This window comes from Gigantopelta aegis, chromosome 8, assembly GCF_016097555.1.
Source record: "Gigantopelta aegis isolate Gae_Host chromosome 8, Gae_host_genome, whole genome shotgun sequence".
In the NCBI taxonomy this organism is placed as follows: domain Eukaryota; kingdom Metazoa; phylum Mollusca; class Gastropoda; order Neomphalida; family Peltospiridae; genus Gigantopelta; species Gigantopelta aegis.
This window is the reverse complement of record NC_054706.1, coordinates 48,945,005-48,972,829: the sequence shown is the minus strand read 5'-3', so window position 1 is coordinate 48,972,829 and position 27,825 is coordinate 48,945,005. Positions and strand designations below refer to the sequence as shown.

The 27,825-nt window shown below is 38.9% G+C and overlaps 1 protein-coding gene across 1 annotated transcript in view; it reads right to left on the bottom strand.

The window, feature by feature from the left end:
- The window catches only part of LOC121378593 (transmembrane protein 26-like), a 60,539-nt gene extending 33,798 nt beyond the window's left edge, over nt 1-26,741 (bottom strand). The window contains exon 1 of the mRNA XM_041506845.1: nt 25,320-26,741. Coding sequence (XP_041362779.1) covers nt 25,320-25,510 — 191 coding nt within the window. The 5' untranslated portion in view covers nt 25,511-26,741. The remainder of the gene's footprint in view (nt 1-25,319) is intronic.
- Between the last annotated feature and the right edge of the window lie 1,084 nt (nt 26,742-27,825).

Here is a 27,825-nt window from a genome sequence, read left to right as displayed (position 1 = left end):
TTAGTGCTCTTGTATTTGACTTAGATCATTGGTTTCAGATGTTTTCGAATGCATGTTATTATGTCCATATTTCATTTCAACTTATTTTCCTGCTAAGTTAAGGTTCAAGCACACTGTCCTGGGCACACACCTCAGCTGTCTGGGTTGTCTGTCCAGGACAGTCAGTTAGTTGTTAGTGGTTAGTGAGAAAGAAGAGGGTGTAGTGGTCTTACACCTACCCACTGAGTCATTAAAACTCGCCATGGGTGGGAGCCGGTACCGAGCTGCGAACCCTGTACCAACCAGCCGGTTTATGTCCATAATATAATTTAACCATCAGCATGCCTGGTTATGGGTTTAACTCGGTTATAAGCTGTCGTCCAGAATATGTTACAGTCATAGATTCAAGTTCATTTCATGGGTGTTCGACTCAGATAATATAGGTTATAGGATAAACACACCCACCCCACCAAACATAACCTCACCCCTCTCCACCCCTCTCTACCCAACCCTCCTTTCGGCATTGGTTTCTAAAGAAAATGATCACACTAAGGAATTTTGCATATTAAATAAAGTTTGTTTTGTTTAACGACACCACTAGAGCATATTGATTTATTAACCATCGGCTATTGGATGTCAAGCATTTAGTAATTCTTAAAGAACAAGCGATCTTTTATATGTACCACCCCACAGACAGGATATCACATACCACGGCCTTTGATATACTAGTTGGAACGTGAAATAGCCCAATGGGTCCACCGATGGGGATCGATCCTAAACCGACCACGCATCATGTAAACGTTTACCACTGGACTATATTCTGCCCACAGTGCTGAGAGAGTGTTCGTCTGACATGATAAATAATAGATTATAGGAAAAACACAACCCCTCCATTTGGCCTGACGCTTTTGTTTCTAAAAGCAAAAGTAAAAAGTTTGTTTTATTTAACGACGCCACTAGAGCACAGTGATTTTTAATCTTATCATCGGCTATTGGACGTCAAACATATGGTCATTCTGACACTGTTTTTAGAGGAAACCCGCTGTCGCCACATAGGCTACTCTTCTTTACGACAGGCAGCAAGGGATCTTTTATTTGCGCTTCCCACAGGCAGGATAGCACAAACCATGGCCTTTGTTGAACCAGTTATGGATCACTGGTCGGTGCAAGTGGTTTACACCTACCCATTGAGCCTTGCGTAGCACTCACTCAGGGTTTGGAGTCGGTATCTGGATTAAAAATCCCATGCCTCGACTGGGATCCGAACCCAGTACCTACCAGCCTGTAGACCGATGGCCTGCCACGACGCCACCGAGGCCGGTTTCTAAAAGCAATGCTCATACTAAGAAGAATTTTGCATATATATTAAAGACCCTTAATTGTTAGTCGTAAAACGTTGTCAATACAACGCTTGCTCAACCACCTTGTAAATATATACTTAGTAGCTAAAAGGTAAAAGTTAGTTTTGTTTAACGACACCACTAGAGCACCTTTGGATATCAAACAATTGTCAATTATGACTCGTAGTCATCAGAGGAAATCCGCTACATGTTTTCCGCTGCCCTAGCTGTTCTCTCAACAACTATATTTAAACTTATAAGCAATTTCCCTCTCTTATTCTCCAGGTGGAAAAAAGAATAAAAAGCTTTCACAAGTTTACTAACTGTATCTGAGACTGCAGGTCCTCATACCATATTGATACCATAAATAATACACCTTTCCATTCCAATACAATGAAGTTCAATAAACTGCTTTGTCAGATTAAGATGGGGTTTTTTGGGTTTTTTATTAGCACATTGATTATATGAATACAACAGAAGTAATTTTGTTGTTAGCAAATTTATAAAATTATTTTAGTTATTTGATTAAATTCTCTGGACTGCTATGTATTCTTACACTTAGTACTTATGATTTCACCTGTCAGGTATAATCAATATCAACCTGGGTGTTATAGTCTGTTTCAAATTACATATGTTTTGCAGTAAAATTGTAAATACATCTCATATTTCTGTCTATAAAAGGTCATTTATTGTCATTTTTTGTACCGGTTGTTTAAATACCGTAACAGGTCATGATAATACTGATACATTTTTATGGTTTTTATTCCAGGGATTTTTACAAATAATACAAAAGACTGGAAAATCAGCTGGGTATAATTTTGATTAGTACTTTAGGAGGACGGTACACAAATAATCGGGACACAGACATGTTATAAGGTTTCTCCAACCGGACGAAAATGACACATAATCAATTAATCACTATTGGATGTCAATTATTAAATTATGGTAATCCTGACACAGTCTTCAGATGAAAACACGCTAATTTTGTCTATTAGTTGCAAGAGATATCTTATATGCATTTTCCCACAGACAAAAGAGAACATACCACGGTTTTTTTATATACAATGAAACCGTAGGTTAGTACGGATAAATACACACACACACACACACGCACACACACACATACACACACACACGCGCGCACACACACACACACACACACACACACACACATTGGCTGTCAATGATGTTGGAGCTAAATTGGACTGTGCTAAATTCCGCCCTTGTAACGTTTAAAATAAAAAATACAATTTTCTTTCTTTCTTTCTTTTTCTGGAGAGGGCAGCACCTACTGTCCATCAACTTGCCAAATAACATTCTGATAATCCAAATGATCACGGATTCAATTGGTTTCTTTCGGCGACGTTAATGGATAGGACACGCCATCACTTAAATAAGTCGACATGGCTTGAGCATAACGTCCAATATATAAACGCTCTCCCCCAATTGACCAACTTGTGTCATGTAGATCAATGAATCTCGGTCAGTGTCGGAGGTGGCGTCGTCAGAACGAACGTGACACCCACATTGATGGGATCCGTTCTTACGAAAGACCCACTTCGACTGTGTCAACATTTCTGACAAGACGTCTTCGCGTTACACCGTCTTGAAAGAATTTTATCACATGTGTCTACGAACAGTTATGATCGCGATAGGACACCCTGATACAAGAAGTTCTTCTTTGTGGGTTCTCCAAATATCGTAGACGTCTCTACGGGGTGTATACTACCAAATCAAATCCCATGGACGACAATAGTAACATATGTGGGTAAAACTCATACGTGCAGTACAACCACCACTCACCATTAACGACGCACTCAACACATTTTATTTACGGTTATATGGCGTCGGACATATTGTTAAGGACCACACAGATATTGACAGAGGAAACCCGCTGTCGCCACTTAATGGGCTACTCTTTTCGATTAGCAGCAAAGTTGGGGTTTTTTATATGCATCATCCCACAGATAGGATAACACATACCACGGCATTTGATATACCAGTCGTGGTGCACTGGCTGGGGGCGAGAAATTGCCCAATGGGCCCACCGACTGGGATCGATCTCAGAATGACCGCGCATCAAGCGAATGCTTTACTACTGGGCTACGTTCCGCCCCCAGTGATATAAAAACCATTATCACGCCCGTAGGAACACACACACACACACACACACACACAGAGAGAGAGAGAGAGAGAGAGAGAGAGAGAGAGAGAGAGAGAGAGAGAGAGAGAGGAGAGAGAGAGAGAGGAGAGAGAGAGGACAGAGAGAGACACCAGAGAGAGAGAGAGAGAGAGAGAGAGAGAGAGAGAGAGACACAAGAGAGAGGGAGAGAGGAGAGAGAGAGAGAGAGAGAGAGAGAAGAGAGGAGAGAGAGAGAGAGAGAGAGAGAGAGAGAGAGAGAGAGAGAGAGAGAGAGACAGAGACAGACACACACACAGAGAGAGAAAGACGCACACACACAGAGACAGACACACACACAGAGAGACAGATAGACAGACACACACACACACAGAGACAGATAGATAGACACACACACACACACACAGAGAGAGAGAGAGAGAGAGAGAGAGAGAGAGAGAGAGACAGAGACAGAGACAGAGACACATACACACAGAGACACACACACATACAGAGGCAGACACACACACAGAGACAGACACACACACATAGAGACAGATAGACAGACACGCACACACAGACACTCCATATATGTAAAGACAAAAATCTGGCTTGTGCCCCCAAACCCCCATCCTTGTACCATAGAGATTGCGCCCCTCCCCAGCCCACTCTCAACCCCGCTCCACTAGTCATTGTGACCTCCCCACTCGAGATATCGTTCCTACGGGTATTATAATGCAGTTGATTAAATTATCTACTTAAATACTTGCCTGTGCACTTAAATGTCACATATTAACTTAGCCCAAATTCGATTACTTATGTGGGTATTTTTACTCTAAATGTGAACAAGATCTGTAAAAATAGGTATGGCCTACACACTGCCAAATTCGATTAATTATATGGGTATTATTACTCTAAATGGGAATAAGATCTGTATAGATAGGTATGTCCTACACATCACCAAACTTAAGAGAAAAAAAAGGCGAACGTGTCCGAGTCATGATCGATTTTTAAAAATGTTATAATTTTTATAATTTACACCATATTTCTGTTAATAAAATGTTTGTTTACATAGATAATAATACATAAGTGGCAGTTAGATACTATTATCTTACAACTGGTTCTTTTAAAATGTATCTAACGAGCGAAAGCGAGTTTGATACGTTTTTAAACAACGAGTTGTAAGATAAATGATATCTAACGGACACGCATGTATTATTCTATTTCTTATATATCCTAAAAAAAAAAATGTTTTAAGCAAATTTTTGTCCACTAAAAGTTATTTACAGCCTTTGCACTTGTTAACTTGGCAGGTTAACTATACAGTGTAATCGATTTCGATCGTGCTGCTTTTTTATTGGATGTATGGCACTGGTGACCTGGTCTTCACCTAGGAGCAGCCAGTCGTATGTCTTAAAATTGTTAACACACATACGTGTGTAGACAAGTATGTGCTATCAAAAAGAACAAAAATGATGACGAACGTGTGTGTAAGAAAACAAAATACGCAAAAAGAAGTCCAAGTAATACAAGTATATCAAAGTAAATACACAGACATTAGCTGTCATCTAAAACACCAAGGGTGTCCGATTCTCGATCAGTTTACTCAAGGTTGCATAGTACCAAAGAAAAGAGTTCCGTGTCAAAGTTCGAGGTGCACCGAAATATTTACGGAGTAAAAGCTGATGTGTGTGTGATTGGTAGTAATATGTGACATTGATTATTTGTGCAAATACTATTATCCACTGACAATAAATAAATACACTTTTATTTGTTATACATTTGTTATGCAGTATATACCAGAGGTTGAAACTAATGCGGGGCACCCTCAAAAATGGAACTGCAATTTTCAGCAAAAATGACGGTTGCTATTAAAAACATTAATTAAATCTCTTAAATGATACGTGACCCCTCATTTTTTTGCAGGTAGATTAGATGTGAGGTGCTACACTTTCTATTGCTGTACTTCCTGGGTGTGTTGATATGCTGCTTATATCACTTTTATTAGTAAACGTTAACATTATCGGCAATAGGAATTGATTTGGTATATTAGAACCTCTAAGCGCCTGTGCTATAGTCAGTATAGAACTATTCTTTGAAAAATCGCTTTCATCTAAACAGGCCCGTAGCCATTGGGGACACGGGGGGGGGGGGGGGGGGGGGGGGGGGGGGGGGGGTCGATTCTCCCCCCCCCCCCCCCCCCCCCACTCTCCCGGGGCCTGCTAAATATCGTTAAACATACTATCATATATTTGCTACCATGGTAAACCATTTCCGATTAATGAAGCCTTTATAACGACAAAAACGTATATTAAACACATTTTCTACTTTAGAATATCAGTATGTACCGAGTACATTAAATGTATTCCTGGTTACACTAATATTTATAATAGCCCCGACTTCATTTTACCTTCCTATAATATCATTCGTAGCAAAACAAGGGACGGGACGTAGCCCGGTGGTAAGGCGCTCGCTGGATGCGCGGTCGGTTTGGGATCGATTCCTGTCGGTGGGCCCATTGGGCTATTTATCGTTCTAGCCAGTGAACCACGACTAGTATATCACAGGCCGTGGTATGTGTTATCCCGTCTTTGGGGTAGTGCTTATAAAAGACCCCTTGCTACTAATGGAAAAATATAGCGGGTTTCCTCTCTAAGACTATATGTCAAAATTGCCAAATGTTTCACATCCAATAGCCGCTGATTAATAATCAATGTGCTCTAGTGGTGTCGGTAAACAAAACAAATTTTTCTTTACTTACCAAAAATAACAATCGAACATACCAAAACAACTATATATTCGGAAATTAAATGAAATGTTACCTATTACAAACATTAAGACGATCCAACACACATTGAATATAAAAATACCGATATTTGACGAAAGAAAATGGGTTTAATATGTAATTCTAGTCGTTGAGAACTCGAAGGCTTTCTTAGTCCTGGGAAAGCTTAACACTGGCAGCAAATTCAGAGCTGTCTCTTTAAACAATGAGGATCGATGTCAATGAAAAATAACTTCAGATACAAGACATCACGTGGGCTAGAATCTGGTTAAATTACTGGTCTAAATGAATGACCTTGGCCTAGATATGACTAGTATTCTGTTTCTCCTCAGGGGCGAGACGTAGCCCAGGGGTACAGCGCTCGCTCGATGCGCGGTCGGTGTGGGGTCGATCCTCGTCGGTGGGCCCATTAGGCTATTTCTCATTCCAGCCAATGCATCACGACTGGTATATCAAAGGCCGTGGTATGTACTACCCTGTCTGTGAGATGGTGCATATAAAAGATCCCTTGCTGCTTGTCACGGGGATCCTATAATACCCGTAACTGAATGAAACACGATTGTCCAAATATCTCTCCTAACTGTATATCTATTAGATCTCTGTATCGAGCAGTATTTACCCGAGTGGCTCGTCTAGGTATGATCAGAGATAAGATCTTATATAAAGTATATATAATATAGCACGTTTAGTTCACTAGAAAACACAACAAAAACACAATACACTTTGGAATCTGTATTAACCTACGCTGACAAATGTACTGCCGCAGTAGTTAATTAACAACAACAAATAATAACAACCCAGAACTGATCACTTAATTAGTTAATCTCTAGGTGTCTAGTTTACACAATATACTAATCACTTCACCGTGACACAACACCCACACGTGTGATAATTGAGAAACGCTTCCAGGAGAACTTAATTAATAAAGGAATTACAACTCTATTCCTAACTGGTTAATTTTTAATTAACCCTTACTACTCGTTCAGTAACGTGTGATAATTGAGAAACGATTCCAGGGGAACTTAATTAATAAAGGAATTACAACTCTATTCCTAACTGGTTAATTTTTAATTAACCCTTAACTACTCATTCAGTAACCTTGTAACACAGAATTAATACTGGTACCTATCACAATAAAGACAATAACCTACAGTTTACCTAGGTCCTCTAGGATGACTGGTTAAGCTTTTTATAATTATTTAGGACAGTGAGCCTACAGATTACTGCGTCAGATGACCGGCAGCACCGTCTAAATAATATTGGTATAATACAGTATTAAAATATTTAAAGTTACATCAATCACATCAAGGTTATACAACAGAGCAGAAATGATATTTACCAAGTCCAAACGGACTAACGTTCCCTGGTGCCTTCCAATATGTTTCTCCCCGATATCTCTAAAACCCTAGCTATTTATTCAAAACTCTCAGAGACAGCGAATATCGCCTAGGGGCACAAGGCGGTACCTCACGTATCATCTGAATTTCCACAGCGACCAAGATGGCATATCTTTCTCTTAGATCGCCAGACTCAATGACGCCAAGTCGCCAAATCACGGTTGTAAAAACCTCACTCGCGGAGGTATTACGTAACTACTGGCCACATGGCTCCGCACCTGGGCTGGGTGTGTTTTAGAAGTACAGCTCGACGACCGCCGCGCAAAGGTAACACGTAACAAGTTGCCCATCTGGGCTAAGTGCATTTGGAACTGCACACGGCCTTCTAAAACAATTAATATCGCCACAGGCGAAAACAAATTAAGAGCATGTACCGTCACACTGCTAATCGAAAAGAGTAGCCCATGAAGTGGCGACAGCGGGTTTCCTCTTTCAATATCTGTGTGGTCTTTAACCATATGTCGGACGCCATATAACCGTAAATACAATGTGTTGAGTGCGTCGTTAAATAAAACATTTCTTTCTTTCTTTTTTTCTCTTTCTCCTCAATTCAAAAAAAGCAACGTTGTTTTGTTGCCGGAGGATTTCAGAATTTGATGGATATTGCTCCGTGTGCTATCGTACTTGAATTTTTAAATATTTTTTTAAGTGGCAGGCCCTATTCAACTTGCGAAAATGGACGCTTAGTTGAGTTTAATGAATCTACAAACCTGTAACACATGTGGATAAAGTTACAATGATTTAAATGAGTGTCAGTGAGGTTGAAACGTGGAAATAATCTCTAAAAATAGACTAACGCTTGGTTCTATTTTTTAGAATTATGAAAAATAAATGTATTAAAAACACCAGGATGACCAGAAATACTTCAGATGTACAAAAATGGATATTCTAAACAATAACATGTAAATAACGTCTCATTTAAATTATAAAAAATTGCTCTGATAGTAATAGTAACAAAACATACGTCGCAGTGTTTAAAAGCTACTGTCTGTCACTTTAAATTCGCCAAGCAGGCCCGTGTGAATAAGGAGTGTTGTGTTCACGTCACTGGAGGATCAACAGATGTATTGTTATTTCAGTCTACATAATATAAGAAAGATGTTTTTAACCTAGCCGTAAATGTTCGTATGAAACATTGCTATTTTGTTTTTTCAGATGTAAAGAAGTCGCGTATGAGGTCATTCAAAGATTAAACACAAGCTAGCGTGAAGCTTCAGTTTATTAGGAGAACATTTAGAATAATATCCTCTGTATACATTGAATATTTCCTACCAGTTTCATTTTAACTTATTTTCGTGCTTATATCCAATTAAGGTTCAAGCACGCTGTCCTGGGCACACACCTCAGCTATCTGGGCTGTCTGTCCAGGACAGTGGGTTAGTTGTTAGTTGGTTAGTTGTTAGTGGTTACTGAGAGAGAAGAGGGTGTGGTGGCCTTACACACATATCCATTGAGCCCTTAAGAACTCGCTTTGGGTTGGAGCCGGTACCGGGCTGCGAACCCTATCCCTACCAACCTGTAGTCTGATGGCTTATCCACTGCGCCACCGAGGCCGGTTTCCTACCAGTAGACTCAAAACAAAAAGTTCTACGCCTTGCAATTACTATGGGTCTTCCTAGGAGTCTTCGGAAAATAAAATTAACTAAGTAGGTCTCTGCGATACACCCACACAGAAACAATATACCGGGTCTAGTATGTGATATAGTTTTAAAGGTTGCCTTGCACCATACATATTCCTATTGGTGATAATGTTAAAATGGTTTAAATAAACGTCTGTAAGCAGTGCTCATCCCAACATATATAACAAGAAGCAAGCACCATGTAGTTCTGGGGCCGTGCTTGTAAAACTTTCAAGAGTCCAGACTCAATCTCTAATGACGTCATACTCATACAATTTGTATTGCATTGTCATGGCAGTAGTGTCTCAGACTCAGTTAGAGTCTCAATTCTAGACTCTAAACGTCTTTTTGTCCTGCATCCACTGTTTCTATTGACAGAATATGATGACGGATAAAGCAAAGTCATATCCTACTACTAGCAGGATATGACTTTTGACGTCACACATTGCTATATTACAAAATCGCTCATTTGACTTCTAGATCATCGCACAATGTTGCTGAAATAACAGAAATAATAGCTTTCCCCTCCATTTTTATGGTTTGCAGGATAAAGATAATAACTAGTTAATGACGTCGGATATCTGCTTTATCCTGTTCATGCCAAATGAAAAATTGCGCTCGGTAAAGCCTTGCGGAATTTCCCATTCTTACCTTCACAGGATAAAGCAGATATCCGATGTCATTAACTAGTTAGTCTCTATATAAGCACCAGGCCTGATCTTTAAGCTGCCTTACAAATAATAAATGTCTCGTCGACACTTCTTTAATCACCATGTTAAGATAGACACGAAATTTTACATAGGATATATGTACATTGACATTGGCTGCACTTTGTCATGTCCTTACCAAATACGTTTTTAGCCATATATCTCTCCTAGGCCTAATCTCTCAATTCGTACAGGTATGTATCTATATGAATTAAAGCGACAATTTCGATATGTCAAAGACGTGCTTATTTATTACTTTTATTTGGCTATTTGAAGTTGACTTTAGATCAGTCGAACAGCATGACATTTTTTATGAGTGGAATTTCTTTAAATAATCACAGTTTGTTTAGTTTTAGATTGGGCCGACTCGTTGTCTGCTTTGTGTCTAGATCTCAGAGGGTGGATACGATAGACGTTTACCAAGTACTTGACGAGCTTTAACTATCTAGTCAGGGACACGGTTTAGAAATTTAGTTCAATGGTGAGGTGGCGGGACGTAATCCTGTGGGAAATCGCTCGCCTGATGCGCGGTCGGTCTAGGAACGATCCCCGTCCGTGGGTCCATTGGGCTATTTAGCGTTCCAGCCAGTGCATCTCGACTGGTATATCAAAATCCGTGGTATGTGTCATCCTGTTCGTGGGATGGTGCATATAAATGATCCCTTGCTACTAATGGAAAACGTATAATTACCAAATGTTTCACATTCAATAGATGATTATTAAGAAAATCAATGTGCTCTAGTGGTGTTGTTAAACAAAGCAATATTTTTAACTTGAGTTCGAGTTCGCGTCTGATATGTTATGGTTTGCTATAGTAGAGACAATTAACAAAAACAAAATCAGGAGATCAGGGTTGTTTTTAGCTACACAAAAGTTAAAGTTTGTTTAGTTTAACGACACACTAGAGCACATTGATTGATTAAACATCTGCTATTGGATGTCAAACATTTGGTAATTCTGACTCATAGTCATCAGAGGAGACCCGCTACATTTTTCCTTATGCAGCAAGGGATCTTTTATATGCACTTTCTCACAGATAGGAAAGCATATACCACGGCCTTTGACCAGTTGTGGTGCACTGGTAGTAACGAGAGAAAAACAAATCTGGTGATTTTTTAAAAATATATATTATTATTATTTTCTTTTTTAATTCAACGTCTATTGACTGTCAATCTAGGGGTTTGCTTGACGGGATGCAATCCATCTCGTCCCTACAAGCTATGCACCCTAACGGCCTTAACGAGGCCACTCACGTGTACATATAGATCGGACTTTAAACTGTTAGACCTTGGTCCAAATGTTTATGTCGAAATTACTTCTTCTTTTTTTTAATATTATTAAATAGTCCGATCCTCTCTTCTTTCTCTTATTTATTTCTGGACTGTCCTTCTAAAATGCTCCAAATTATATAAATATTCGACCGAGCAGCCAATTCTTTTTAATTTTGGCTTGTAACTTTTTTTCTTTTTTTTTAAATTCTATTAACTTTTTTACTACTTGCTATTTTCAAAATTCGGCCCATTTTCAAGGCCACCGATCTTATCTAATTTCTTTTTGACCATCCGATCTAATCTAGCGACCAAATTTAATGAGTAGAATTTTCTTTATTAATTATATTAATTAGAGATGCGCATCAAAATTTTAAAGGTCCACTATTTAATTTTTGGATGTAAATTTCAAAATTGTCAGCTTAATTTTTTTCTGTCCCGGGACAAGCCCCTGGCTATTCAGAGACAGGCCCTGGGACGGACATGCTCGAAACTAGTGGTATATGAGCATGTAAACATTATTCGCACTCGCACTCAGGTGAATGGATCCGCCGAGGCGGTTCGATCCCGCGACGCAAGTACCTCAAGCGAGCACTCAACCGACTAGACAAAAGAGTCATAAATTAAAATGGTAATTTAAAGTATTTTGATTTTTCATTATTATTATTTTATTTTTATTTTTTATTTTTTATTTTGGGGGGAGGGCAACTGCTCCCAGACCCAGAAGAGAGAAACCCACAGAAATTCCCCTCGTCAGAATCATTGCTTCACGACTGATATATGAAAGTCCGTTGCATGTAATATATATTAACATGGAAAGTGCATATACAGGATACTTTGAGAGCTAATCAATAACAATAACTAATACAACGGTCAGTTGATGTAGTTAGAACATTTGTTTTTCTTATGGTGGCAAACAACAGACACGAGGTGAAGATATTTTTATAATAGTGTGCTAAAAACTCTTCTCGTTACACATACATGCGTACGTCCACGTGAAAAACCTATTAATAAAATACTGGCAAATGATCTCTCTCTCTCTCTCTCTCTCTCTCTCTCTCTCTCTCTCTCTCTCTCTCTCTCTCTCTCTCTCTCTCTCTCTCTCTCTCTCTCTCCATTTTGTACATTTGTACGGCCTTTTTTATTATGGGCAAAAATCAGCCTATCACCTCCGTCCCAACCCTTGCCGTTAAAAGTGTGCCCGTACGCCTATGAATAGTAGTAGCACTTTCCTCAGCAATCTTATATTTCTTTTCCACTTGCCTCCGATCCACCAGGTGCACTGTCTACCTGTAATCTAAAATCTCAGGTAGATAACAAAGAGACATCAAAATAGTATTTACCTACATACTAGTATCAGTCAAATCGAATTTACCCCTTGCATTATATTTCGTTTGAACACACATATCTAATTACAATACAGTGTATAATAATGAGTTAGGTGGAGTTTGAAATAAAGTCATTTACTTCTCTCGAATAAAAGGTACGTTAGGTTCAAATGCCTGACAAAGTGATCTTTGAGCTTACTGTTTGCTTTGAAAAGAAGAAGGTTAAACCATTTAGAAATCATTCTAAGAGTAAAGTAAACAACGAAGTCGATTGTGGGATCGAGTTTGATTAGTGAGGGGGAAGGAGAACACCCACTTATTATGTACTCTATACATTCAGTGTACACACCGTGGGCGGGCCCAGAGGGGGATAAGTGGTTATTGTGTTAGATGAGTGTGCATGTGCCTTATCACGTTGCTAAATGATTGGAAGTCGCACTAAAACATTTATGCTTTATCTTAAATATAAATAGTAATAATAATAAGAAGAAAGTGAATTGCCTTTAAATTTCATAAAGTTAAAGTTTGTTTTGTTTAACGACACCACTAGAGCACATTGATTTACTAATCATCGGCTATTGGAAGGAAGGAAATGTTTTATTTAACGACGCCATCAACATATTTTATTTATGGTTATATGGCGTCGGACATATGGTTAAGGACCACACAGATATTGAGGGAGGAAGCCCGCTGTCGCCACTTCATGGGCTACTCTTTTCGATTAGCAGCAAGAGATCTTTTATATGCACCATCCCACAGACAGGATAGCACATACCACGGCCTTTGATGTACCAGTCGTGGTGCACTAGCTGGAAAGAGAAATTGTCTAATGGGCTCACCGACAGGGATCGATCCTAGACCGACCGCGCATTAAGCGAAGCGCTTTACCACTGGGCTATGTCCCGTCCCCTTAAATGTTGTAATTCATTTGAATACAAAGATCGCAACCCGCTGTGATTATTATGATATGGCTGGTTTATTTTTATTTTTTTGTCAATGTATTAGAGGTCACAACACCAGCCTCGGTGGCGTCGTGTTTAATCAATCGGACATAAGGCTAGTAGGAACAAACATAACGAGTTTTAACGGCTCAGTGGGTAGGTGAAAGGCCACTACACCCTCTTCTCTGTCACTAACCACTAACAACTAACTGACTGTCCTGGACAGATAGCCCAGATAGCTGAGGTATGTGCCCAGGACAGCGTGTTTGAACCTTAATTAGATATAAGCACGGAAATAAGTTGAAACGAAATGAAAGAGGTCACAACGCTGTGAAATCTATTATAATATACGTTTGTCATTGCGACGTGCCTGAATGTTTAAAGGATATATGCACGCAAATACATATTACTACTACTACTACTACTACTACTGCTACTACTACTACTACTACTACTACTACTACCATCGGCAGACATCTTGTAATGGTAGAGAGGCGCATCATTTGTGTTAGATAATAAGAAACTCAGCTGGATGATGATGCTAATTATACTACTATTATATTATAGATAATGTAGATGAAGGAAATGCTCAACAGCGTTGTATCTATAGTATAATACGCAACGTCTTACAGTGGTAAAGCGTTCGCTTGATGCGCGGTCGGTTTGGGATCGATCCGCGTCGGTGGGCCGATTGGGCTATTTCTCGCTCCAGCCAGTGCACCACGACTGGTATATCAAAGGCCGTGGTATGTGTTATCCTGTCTGTGGGTTGGTGCATATAAAAGATCCGTTGCTGCTAATCAAAAAGAGTAGCCCATGAAGTGGCGACAGCGGGTTTCGTCTCTATATATCTGTGTGGTCCTTAACCGTATGTCCGACGCCATATAACTGTAATTAAAATGTGTTGAGTGCGTTGTTAAATAAAACATTTCCTTCCTTCCTATAGTTCTGATAGCTTCTCGTTTCATCTACACTGCCGACTACCTTCTTTTCTTTTCTTTTTTCTTTCTTTTTTTCCCCCCACGATGTCGAATTATTGTGCAAGGTCCTTTTTGCGCTCAAGTCCAGTCGACTACCGTACAGACATCTTGCTAAATATTGCGTACAAATATGAATTCTATAAATACAACCGTAATGGAGGCTGCAATCTTTTGACTATGTGCACGGCTACCGTGTATATGGTATCGGCTAATGCCGGCTTGCTATCTACACGGCGCTCATAAGTTGGTGGATAGCCCAGTGTAAGAAAACCACTCCCTATTTAGACTTCCACGTGCGTAGCAGGGGATACATCTAGTATACAATAATATTACATTTCATCAAAAGTGAAGGATGCTGAAACCGTGACGATATTTTGTACGATTTTATAACATTTTTTTGTAGAGCACGTGTTGGGGTCCTGGTGGTTCTCTGAGGTACGGATCCATTGAGGGTCATAGGAAAATCATTAAGGGTCACAAACTTGCTGTGACCCCTAAATATTTTAAATTTTAAATTTTTGTTTGTTTGTGTGGATGAGGTGTACCGAGTATATCTAACATATATCGAATAATTGCGTTAAGCAGTAAGAAAATGAATATTCATGATCTATACTAAATCGTTAAACAACTCAATTAAAGCTCGAGATTGCAACTTTAAGACACTTTCTCTTAAAGGGACAAACCCTAGTTTCAACCCGTGAAAATTAACACCAAGTTTAGTTTTTAATCTACAAATCTGTAACACGTTTGGATAATGTTACAACTGAGTGAAACATGAGTCTGTGACTTTGAAATGGCGAAATACCCTATAAAAATAGATTAACAATCGACTCCATAACTGTTACTTCTCAGACGCACGTACGTTTTTAAAAATATCAGAAATGCTTTTTGTGATATTAAAACCACCAGGATGACCAAAAACACTTCGAATGTACAGAAATGTATAATCTAAACAATAAAATATAAGTAAAGTATGATTTTGATTATCAAAAACGACTCTAATAGTTAAAAATATGCCTTAGTGTTTGAAAACTAGGGTATGTCCCTTTAAAGCGACGGTGTTAAAATTACGTAATAACCACAATATTAAAATTACGTAATAACCACAATATTAAAATTACGTAATAACCACAATATTAAAATTACGTAATAACCACAATATTAAAATTACGTAATAACCACAATATTAAAATTACGTAATAACCACAATATTAAAATTACGTAATAACCACAATATACATTTTAAAGAGTATACCTTATATAAAAAAAAACGCTAAATAAAAACACAAAAAAAACAACCCACACACACAAGCAAAAAGAAACAAAATCCAAATAATTTAATTTTAAATATTATTAGTTTTTTAAGCATGTTATTGAAATAACAATAGGGCCTACGTGATGACAGGCAGGTTAAGATGTAACGCTACGTTTTCAATTTGACAAAACACTTAATGTTAGTTTAATGCATGGATATGTGTATGCAGTTTATATTCTTTACATCATCAATTACGCAGTTGATGAACTATGGCTTATTACTCTACATAGTCTTATCAGGCGCGGATCCAGGGGGAAGGTGATTGAGATGCACATTTGAATGGTATTTTGACATTTTCCGTTAAGTTACGTAAATGACCGGAAACGTTACCAAGCAGACGTCTACAATCCTACGTGACGTCAACAATGCTTTGTCGTTTTAATATTATTATTGATGTCAAAGCGATGCTACGCACATTCTTCGAAATATAGTTTAACTTCAGAAATCGCTGTTTGACATTTAATAATCATATTTATTTTAAATGTGTATAAATTTATTAATATAAAACATGTATGGATCTAATTTTACCTAGTGGCGACAGCTAACTACCGTGATGTTCTGTTGAAAGGTTTTCTACAAATGTTGAGCGGATATATTATACTAAAAGAAGTAAGTGTTTTATTATTTATTTCTTTGATTCAAATTGATTGTTTGCTTTTCAGGACCGTTTACGTCAGATGTAAGGGAAACAAAATAATAATAATGTTTTATTTAACGACACACTCAACACATTTTATTTTACGGTTATATGGCGTCAGACATATGGTTAAGGACCACACATATTTTGAGAGGAAACCCGCTGTAGCCACTATATGGGCTACTCTTTCCGATTGGCAGCAAGGGATCTTTTATTTGTGCTTCCCACAGGCAGGATAGCAGAAACCGTGGCCTTTGTTGAACCAGTTATGGATCACTGGTCGGTGCAAGTGGTTTACACCTACCCACTCAGGGTTTGGAGTCGGTATCTGGATTAAAAATTCCATGCCTCGACTGGGATCCGAACCCAGTACCTACCAGCCTGTAGACCGATGGCCTAACCACGACGCCACCGAGGCCTGTCGGATGTAAGGATGCATAGGTACTGGCGAAGCTAATATTTTATATTGAGGGCCACCCACACTGAGAGGTACAGTATGTGACTGAGGAGGGACATGACCCCTCGTCATGCCTCACCCCTCGCTACACTAATGCATATTAATAAGTATGTATAAAAAATGTTCGTGAAGTTAACTCAGTTTCCCTCGAGGGTGTTGGAGGTGCACACCGCATCCAAAATTCGAAGGGCACCGAAAATCCAGTGTTTAGAAGATGAACATAATGCTTGTTGTTGATAACTGAAACCGGCCTCGGTGGCGTCGTGGTAAGCCATCGGTCTACAGGCTGGTAGGTTTCCTCTCAAGATCTGTGTGGTCCTTAACCATATGTCTGACGCTATATAACCGTAAATAAAATGTGTTGAGTGCGTCGTTAAATAAAACATTCTTTCTTTCTTTCTTTAATAACTGAAATCATACTTTACTTAGATTTTATGGTTTAGATTGTCCATTTCCGTACATTCGAAGTGTTTTTGGTCACCCTGGTGTTTTTAATAGCACAAAATGCATTTCTCATATTTTTAAAAACGCACGTGCGTCTGAGAAGTAACAGTTATGGAGTCGAGTTTTAGTCTATTTTTATAGGGTATTCCACCATTTCAAAGTCACAGACTCATGTTTACTCAATTGTAACTTTATCCAAATGTGTTACAGGTTTGTAGATTAACAAAATTTAGGGTTAATTTTCACGGGTTCAAACTAGGGTCTGTCCCTTTAAACATTCATTCAATCATTATTGGTTTTTAGTGGGGAACATGTTTACAGTGGCCAGCTTAACATTTCTGTGGAAAATTACCATACAGGTAATACATCTTTGTGTACTACTGAATAGTGTAGATGCCCTTGTTTAAGCGTTGCAACCCCTCCCTAGATAGAAAAAAAACTGCAATCGCCCGTGCCTGTTGTGACAATATATGTTTTTAAGTGCAATATCACCACCACCCACCCTTCCCCATCCGCCAGCATCACAACCTCGTTGTCAACCCTGTTTTCTAGAACATAGGCCTCAAGTTCAGCCAGCAAACGTTTCGCTAACGTAAATGAAATGTTTGACCGATTCCTGGTGTGACCATTTGGTGTATCGTGAAGCGTATAAACCAGTCTAGTAGACCTTTTCCTGCTCCGTCTGGCTAAACTCGGCCCTAATGTGATATTTTTAGCAGGACAAGACTAGTTCCTTAAAAGAAGTTTGTTTTGTTTAACGACACCACTAGAGCACATTGATTTGTTAATCATCGGCTATTGGAGTTCAAACATTTGGTAATTTTGACATATAGTTTTAGAGAGGAAACCCGCTACATTTTTCCATTAGTAGCAAGGGATCTTTTATATGCACCATCCCACAAACAGGATAGTACAAACCACGGCCTTTGATATATCAGTCGTAGTGCGCTGGCTGGAACGAGAAATCGCCCAATGGGCCCACCGACGGGGATTGATCCCAAACCGACCGCGCATCAAGGGAGCGCTCTACCACTGGGTTACGTCCCGCCCCCTACAGAACAGCGTATTATTTTGACATTTCAAACACATGGTCGTTCCAGTTCTGTGTGGGTGTGGGTCATTTTTGGCATGCTTCCATCAGAGAACTGTTCAAGCACGCTTGTCGTGGGCACAACCTCTGACTTCGCCAGAGAGTTCTGTCCATCACAGGGAGTTCCAGTTATCTAGGACGATGTGACATGACTACAGGGAAGGTGTTGGTAGGCGTACTGAAGAATGTCTAGAGTGGTGTGATATATTCTCACTTCAGATGTTAAGTCGTTCGAGATGTCTGAACCGAGGTTTATGACATCCTTACATAACAATGCACGTCTGCGTTCGATACAATCCCACTTGAGGAGTTTTACTGTCAATATGGTGAATTGCTGTTTGATACTAGTATTTGTTATTCTTTATTATCATTTATTATATAACATTTAGTGAAATATCTTAAAATATCAGTGAAATAAAAATGTTATCAGTGACAATAACACAATTTAGAGTGCAACTTTCACTATTTCACTCTAAAATGTGTTATCGTCACTGTAGAAAGTGTTATCTTCACTGTAAGAAAGTCGGAACTATTTTGCTGCTGGCAGTTTAAAAATAAAGGTAAATGGCCAAAAGTTATATAATAAATAGAACATTTCATGTTTTTGTCAAATATGATTTATATCTCATCTCGTGAAGTGTGCAATCATATCTCACGAGCGGCGCTTGCAAACTTCATTCGATGATATATAAATCATATTTGACAAAAAATATGAAATATCATCTATTTATCTTTCATATTAGTGCTAGTAATAGTAGTGCTACTATTACTAGTAGTGGTGGTGGTGGTTGTATGTAATAGTAGTAGTAAAGTAGTACTAGTATTAGTGTGAGTAGTAGTAGTAGTAGTAGTTGTTGTTGTTGTTGATGTTGTAGTACTAGCAGTAGCAGTATTAGTAGTAGTAGTAGTAGTAGTAGTAGTAGTAGTAGTAGTATTTTTTCTCTCAATTATCCTTATTATGTCCTTTTGTTTACCGTTAACACCAGAGCACATTGATTCATTAATCATCATCATTAAAAAATGTATGTCAAACATTTGGTCCTTATGACATGTTGTTGACGAAACCCGATATATACTAGTATGTTTTCTCCTGTTTGTGGTAAAACACACATATGTAAGATCCCTGGCTACTAATTTAATAATGTAAGGTCGCTGTTCGCAACGGTTGGGCGTTGTTAAGGGACTGCTCACTAAGGATAGATGAGCACTGAGTTGAACAACGCGCCCCTGAACGCAAGCGGAGCGTAGAGAGGCGTATGGGGTCTTTAAAAGTTTTCACTTCGCCAGCTCGAAAACATAATAATAAGTGTTGAGCAAATACTTCCGAGAGATGCTGATGAATGGTGTGTTTGTATATATTGTATGACCTGTTTGTGTGTCTCAGCTACAGTATATAATATAATAGCACCGACTTCAACACACGACCTCTCTTACGCCGTTAAGTGTAAGAGCTGGCCAGCGCTGATCAAATACTCCAAGCCCATTACGGGGGACATTGCAAACATGTCCGACAGACATCGTTTTGTACTTCGCTGTCGGACAAGTGAATTAACCGTGGAACATCGCTGTTTGATCAGGCAACTCACATCGCATTAAACAAATGTAGTATTCTTGTCTAAGCCGATATGAGTTAAGTTAAAGCTTTGGTCCATCCCGGAAAAGGATAAAATTTTGGTGTTGAAAGGGGGAGGGATTTGTTTATGTCCAATGGATGTGCTAAATCAATTTTAATTTTAGCATGACAGGTTTGTGGGGAAGGTTGTCAACAGGGGTTGAAATTGTCTGAAATTCCTGTCGAATATTGGGTCCGGAATGCTACAAATTCTACCGGATGGAATTAAAACCTGCTGGACCAAACTAGATCATAAAGTGTGAACGCAAAATAATTGCCGATCCCGTCCTGTGAAGAAAGAAGGAAATGTTTTATTTAACAACGCACTCAACACATTTTATTTACGGTTATTTGGCGTCGGACATATGGTTAAGGACCAATCAGATATTGAGACAGAAACCCGCTGTCGCCACTTCATGGGCTACTGTTTTCGATTAGCAGTAAGGGTTCTTTTATATGCACCATCCCACATATCACGGCCTTTGATATACCAGTCGTGGTGCACTGGCTGGAGCGAGAAATAGCCGAATGGGCCCACCGACGGGGATCGATCCCAGACCGACCGCGCATCAAGCGAACGCTTTACCACTGGACTACGTCCGGCCCGTCCTATGATGATATTGACCAGCAAGAATTGGTCGGGAAGGCGGTATTTCGACCCCTGGTTGGCATTCCGAATGCTTCTGTGTTGGGGTGGAATAGTGTCTACTCCTGTCACGGGGTTTCTATAATACCCGTAACTGAATAAAACACGATTGTCCAAATATCTCTCCTAACTGTATATCTATTAGATCTCTCTGTAACAGGCAGTTATACCCGCTGTGGCTCGTCTCTAGGTATGATCAGAGATAAGATCTTATATAAAGTATATATTATTATAGCACGTTTATTTCACTAGAAAACACAACAAAAACACAATACACTTTGGAATCTGTATTAACCTACGCTGACAAATGTACTGCCGCAGTAGTTAATTAATAACAACAATAATAACAAGCCAGAACTGATCACTTAATTAATTAATCTCTAGGTGTCTAGTTTACACAATATGCGAATCACTTCACCGTGACATAACACCCACACGTGTGATAATTGAGAAACGCTTCCAGGGGAACTTAATTAATAAAGGAATTACAGCTCTATTCCTAACTGGTTAATTTTTAATTAACCCTAACTACTCATTCAGTAACCTTGTAACACAGAATTAATACTGGTACCTATCACAATAAAGACAATAACCTACAGTTTACCTAGGTCTTCTAGGATAACTGGCTAAGCTTTATATTACCAAATACTCTACGATTTACTTCGTCAGATGACCGAAGACACTGTCTAAAGAATATTGGTATAATACAGTATTAAAATATTTAAAGTCACATCAATCACATCAAGGTTATACAACAGAGCAGAAATAATATATTTACCAAAGTCCGGACGGACAACGTTCCCCCGGGATACCATCCTATGGTTCTCTAATATATATCTCTAAACCCTAGCTATTTATTCAAAACTCTCAGAGACAGCGAATATCGCCTGGGGGTACAAGGCGGTACCTCACGTATCATGTGAATTTTCCACAACCACCATGCCGGCATATTTTTCTCTGATCGTCAGACTGGCTATCGCCATACCGCGAGCAATCCCCTGGCCATAAACAGCACTACCGGAGATATTACGTAACTACTAGCCACATGGCCTCCGCATCTGGGCTGGGTGTGTATTAGAAAAGCTCGATGACCGTCGCGCACAGGTATTACGTAACAAGTTGCCGATCCTGGCAATTTGGAACTGCACACGGCCGTCTAAAACAATTAATATCGCACAGGCGAAAACAAATTAAGAGCATGTACCGTCACAGTACTACTCTGCACTAGGGCTAGGCACAGTACGATCAGATTACGGTCAGGATTAGGCAGCATTATAACAGCCATATTGATTTCTAAGACATTGTTTAAAACGGATACATGTTATTCGTTTTGAAGGTATACACAGATCTTATATTGCAAGTCTTTTGCGGGCATACTTAGTAAGGGTCAAGCAGTATTGCGATATACTGCGATACGGCAGCGCATTGCAGTATAGTTGATATTATTTAATATGTATGGGTTTTTTTGTCAAATGGAAACAGAAGGAATACATTCTTAATTACAGATGACATGCTAATTCATTTAGTACATATTTTTCTTCAACAAAATTAGCATATTATCTACTCCTGAATTAAATGCCGCCCTATGCATCTGCTGTTACAATAATGAAGATGCTAATAGTATATATATATATATATATATATATATATATATATATATATATATATATATATATATATATATATATATATATATATATACTTAAGGTGGTTTTATTTTTAACTTCGGAGCTCATTCTGTGGTAATAAATATGACTTAATAGTCCCTATTTAAACAACATGTTGATATATCGTTTAATCACTAGCACTGTGTGTAGAAGTGTATGTATTGTAGGGTGTAAACTACCAAATCAAATCCCATAGACGACAATGGTAACGTATGGCTAAAACTCCTACCTGCAGCGTATCAATCGACATAAACGCCACGGATATAAATACTACCACCCCTCAACCCCTGTGTGTGTGTGTGTGTGTGTGTGTGTGTGTGTGTGTGTGTGTGTGTGTGTGTGTGTGTGTGTGTGTACATCCATACATGCAGCATACTCGTAAACATGATTATGCATCCATACGCACATTAATGACGCACTGAATCTATTCTTGATTCAAAACGAGATATCGATTTTTTTTTTTTTTAAACTGCATTGTAATAATTATCTTTCCATAGCGTTCATGATTTTCTTTATTATGAATGTTTATGCAATATGAAAACGTTTACATCTCAAAAAAGAAGAAGAGAGAAATTAAGAAAACTAACATAAAATGTGCACGTAAATGTACAAATTGCATATATCATGATTTAAGTGTTCTTGTTTGTCAGTCCGTCGTCATACTACTACACGTTCGCTCATATTTATATGTAATCATAAAACGTGAAATTACTTTCAAATACAGAGAGGCCCTGGAGCTAAAACTTATGATAGCCGGAAACAAACATCGTATTGAGATCGTTCTGATATACTTTAAAGCATCGGCCCTTTGAAGTTAAGCCTGAAAAATCTTGTGCATTTTCTATTTCGCTATTTGAATATTTTATCTTGATATCATAGTTTTATGTCTTTACTTTTTATTGATGTTTTTTTTTTTTTTTTGAAACGAAATCATTGTCAATCCTTATTTTGATTTATTATGCATTTAAATATATATGTGCAAGAGTGCATATGTATGTGGGTTTATATGCATATACACGTATACGTGTGTGTGCTTGCTCTTGTGGTTGTTTGTTCGTTTGTTTGTTTGTTTGTTTGTGTGCGTGTGTGTGTATGTATGTGTGTCTGTCTGAAAGAGTGTGTGTTTGTGTGTGTGTGAGAGAGAGAGAGAGAGAGAGAGAGAGAGAGAGAGAGAGAGAGAGAGAGAGAGAGAGAGAGAGAGAGAGAGAGAGAGTGTGTGTGTGTATCTGTATGTGTCTATGTATATGTGTGTGTGAGAGAGAGAGAGAGAGAGTGTGTGTGTGTGTGTGTGTGTGTGTGTGTGAGAGAGAGTGTGTGTGTGTGTGTGTGGTGTGTGTGGGGGGTATAAGGGGTATAAGTCTGTATATTTGAGTACTGGTATTTGAGAATCAAGGCTGCAAAATATCAATTCCTGTATAGGCTATGTGTGTATTTACATGTACATGAATATGGTGCTGGGCTATTGACATGTATTAGTATTGATATATCAGTAATCACATCTTCACCTTTAGCTACAGGCTAATTTACAGCTCATGGCGACAAATAGAATAATAAAGAAAACACCATTCATACAATAATAACATATATATACAAACATTACACAATCTTCAGAAAAACCTGGACTAGTTCTATTATAATTAGTTCCAATCCCTATGGTTCTTATAACATTACTGGTTCGTATACTATATTCAGTGTTATCTTAATATAATTGTCTCACAAACATTGAATGGTATCCACATTAAAGAGCAATATTAAAGGCTATTTCTAGTATAATGGATTTCAATTTACCGCATTCCACGACCAGCATGAACCATTCATTCATTCATTTGTATGATCACCGCGTCAGTCATAGGATTTCGTATTCACGCACGTGACTATACAGTTATTGAGGCTTTATAACCGTGACTTCGAGGTAGGCGAGTGAAACGATTCCTAATGAAATTTCTGCTGTCGCCTCAAAACGCATATGAAAGAAAGAAATGTTTTATTTAACGACGCACTCAACACATTTTATTTACGGTTATATGGCGTCAGACATATGGTTAAGGACCACACAGATTTGAGAGGAAACCCGCTGTCGCCACTACAAGGGCTACTCTTTCCGATTAGCAGCAAGGGATCTTTTATTTGCACTTCTCACAGACAGGATAGCACAAACCATGGCCTTTGTTGAACCAGTTATGGATCACTGGTCGGTGCAAGTGGTTTACACCTACCCATTGAGCCTTGCGGAGCAAACGCATATGAAAAAGCACCCGTGTATGATTTTATGATAAATTAAATTAATCATTGTATGTCTAGTCCTTGTGGCTCAAACTCTGGTGTCTGGTAGATACAACTTGCGAAACCTCGTACTTTGGCGACGTAGGGGTGGAGAGGAAGAGGGCACTGCCCCAACTTTGAAGACAGTGCCTCACCAAGTTGAAAATCGATTATTATATAGCTGTCCCCAACTCTCAATTTGCTACTGCTATCATCACTCAACGCCTGCGTAGTACTTAGTATTTTTAACTCTCGAGTCAATTGGGTGATGTAAACACTGGTGTAGACTGGAGAATGGTAATCCACCCCTCCCCCTCCCTCAATTACATTTCTCCTTCTTTTTTTTCAAAACCGAATGTATACAAGCCGGTCGGAACCGGGTGGATTGGGCGTAGACAGGATTTTATATGTTGGGGACGACACAACATATTATGTATATGTATATGTAGTATATGTATGTACGTATGTATGTATGTATGATTTTATAAAATTTAACACAGGGTTTTTTTAAGTGCCCCCGTCCACGCAACTGGCTGGGGTGCTGGTGGGGTTAGCGCATTTCCTAGGATGATACATTCTACTTTATTACATTACAACCGACTGCCACTCCAAGATTTGTTTTGACAAATCTAAACTTGCACAAGACAGAGCTCACTGGACATTACAGAGTTGAGTTACAGACTCTCATGAGTCACCATCAAAACTGCCTTATAGTGATTAACTTACCATTTCCACTCGATGCCTTTCCGCCTGATGACTGTGTAAAGACCCTCGACGATAAACGGCACGTTGGCCACGACGAGCAACCAGAACTGGTCGTTACTCCAGTTGACGGTCACTCGCCAGGTCGTCAGCAGGCTGTGGAGCAGGAGGCACAGACGGACGGACACGGCCTTGAGCACGTTGAATGTTGACATCGTGGTATACGGCGGTTTTGTTGCTGTTGTTATTGCTGCTGCTGTTGTTGCTGCTGCTGCTGCTGATGATGATGATGATGCTACTGTTGCTGCTTCTACTGCTTATACTTCTGCTGCTGTTGCAACTGCTACTGCTGTTGCTGCTACTTCTGCTGTTTCTACTGCTACTTCTGCTGCTAATGCTGCTACTGTTGCTGCTGCTACTGCTGTTGTTTTTGTGTCACTTGTATCGTTTGACTTTTATTGCTTATCAGCTGAAATTCCAATGATCGCTTACACAAAATATCACTGTTCGATTATTCCGTTCGTCCTTTTGTCTATACAGGGCTTATGACAGTGGTTGTGGTATACAATTCTATGTGACCAGTACAAAAGTTCACTTGTTACGTCTGTTCAGATGTTTGTTTGTAATACATTTGTTAAAACACAACAGTGTCTGTTAAACAATAGCAGTGATAAACAGTGATATTAAAATGCTATTCAGTATGATTAAACAAATATGTCTTCTTTCTATCCTTCAATTCTTCAGTTCGTCTGTAAGAAAGAAGAACTCTCCAATATGCGAAACACTTCTATAGGGTTAAACAGTAACTTCAGCATACAATCCAAAATTATTAATAAAGATATTTACTGTTCCGTTCGTCCAACCGTTTGTCTCAAAGGATAAACAGACTTTGCCTGTAGATCCAAATTTATACTTACAATACCAGCTGACAATATATCATCATCCGAATATTTTTTGTTGCTAGAACATATCACCAAATCCGTATCCTTTTGTAGTGGAGTTCCGTAGGAATGCAACACTAACACCTTTCGACAACTGTCGCAATGCACCATGTATTTCACTTATTAATTGTTTACCAACAAGACGGTAACTAAAACGTGAACTTCCTTGACTTTTAACCGAATGACTGTTAGGTTGGTTTGCCCTGCATGGTGGGGACATACCTACATCGTGTGTGCTCTATACTATCTACACCTCACACGCGTTATAACCACTTTCTATTTATACGCTCACGTCTCGTAACGCCGCATGCCTGCACCCCGATTCGAAGGTCAGGCAATAGCGGGTGACTCCAGGCGAGCGATGTTTGTTCAGGGGCCATACACTGTTCTAATGACCTGTCATACAACAATCGGACACGCCTTTGAACTGGGATTGAAACCAGTCGACTTTTCAATCCAACATACCGAGACACTGGCGTACCATTGACGAGGGAGCAGGATTTGTTTGAATACACATCCAGGGGTTTTTTTGTGGAGTTTTTTTTTTTACTTGATCGAAAGCAGTGTGATATTCCTACATGTATATAGGGATAAGAAAGAACGAGGGCCATCATAATAGCCATTGTAAAAATTATTTGCTTCAGAGATTTCTATTCTATGACGGATTAGGAGTGTAGCTATTAGATTTACGATTTCAGTGGTGACATGAAAGCGATTTTACACGCACTAGATTGTCCTCAGTCAACTCTTTACAGCTAAAATTGATACTTAACTATGTCTTTATTTGTTCTTCGTTCTAGCCAGTGCACCATGACTGGTATATCAAAGACCGTGGTATGTGCTATCCTGTCTGTGGGATGGTGCATATAAAAGATCCCTTTGCCGCTAATGAAAACAAAATGTAGCGGTTTTCCTCTCTAAGACTATATGTCAAATTTACCAAATGTTTGTCATCCAATAGCCGATGATTAATAAATCGATATACTCTAGTGGTGTCGTTAAACAAAAATAGTATTCTTGTGCAATTAACGCATCTATTTCTGGCGTCCTCTTCTAGCTGTCGATAATAAACTTCACCAGATTTTGTGGATTTGTCGACAACACAGAAATATAGTCGTAACTAACGAAGCTCTGTTCACACGGCATACAAGTACATTACAATTTGTATATTCCCCAGTTATTTATGGAAAGATTGTGAGCATGATATATATCAAAGACCATGGTATGTGCTGTCCTGTCTGTTAGGACGTCCATATAAAAGACCCTTTGATACTAAAAATGTAGCGGATTTCCTCTATATAACATTGTGTCCAAAATGTTTTGCATTCAATAGCTGTTGATTAATAAATTAATGTGCTCTAGTGGTATCGTTAAACGAAAACACATTTTAGCTTTAATACTTGATGCGACTGCAGTTAGAACTTCTGTTCCATTTGACGCATTCTCTTCTTGTTTCTGTGACCTATTGGTTTAGACTGCTGACTCGTATCCAATATGGTCGGTCTACAGGCTGGTAGGTACTGGGTTCGGATCCCCAAAGTTATGCCCAAAGTCATGATTTTCCAGAAACTCAAGATTTTGTGTTTAAA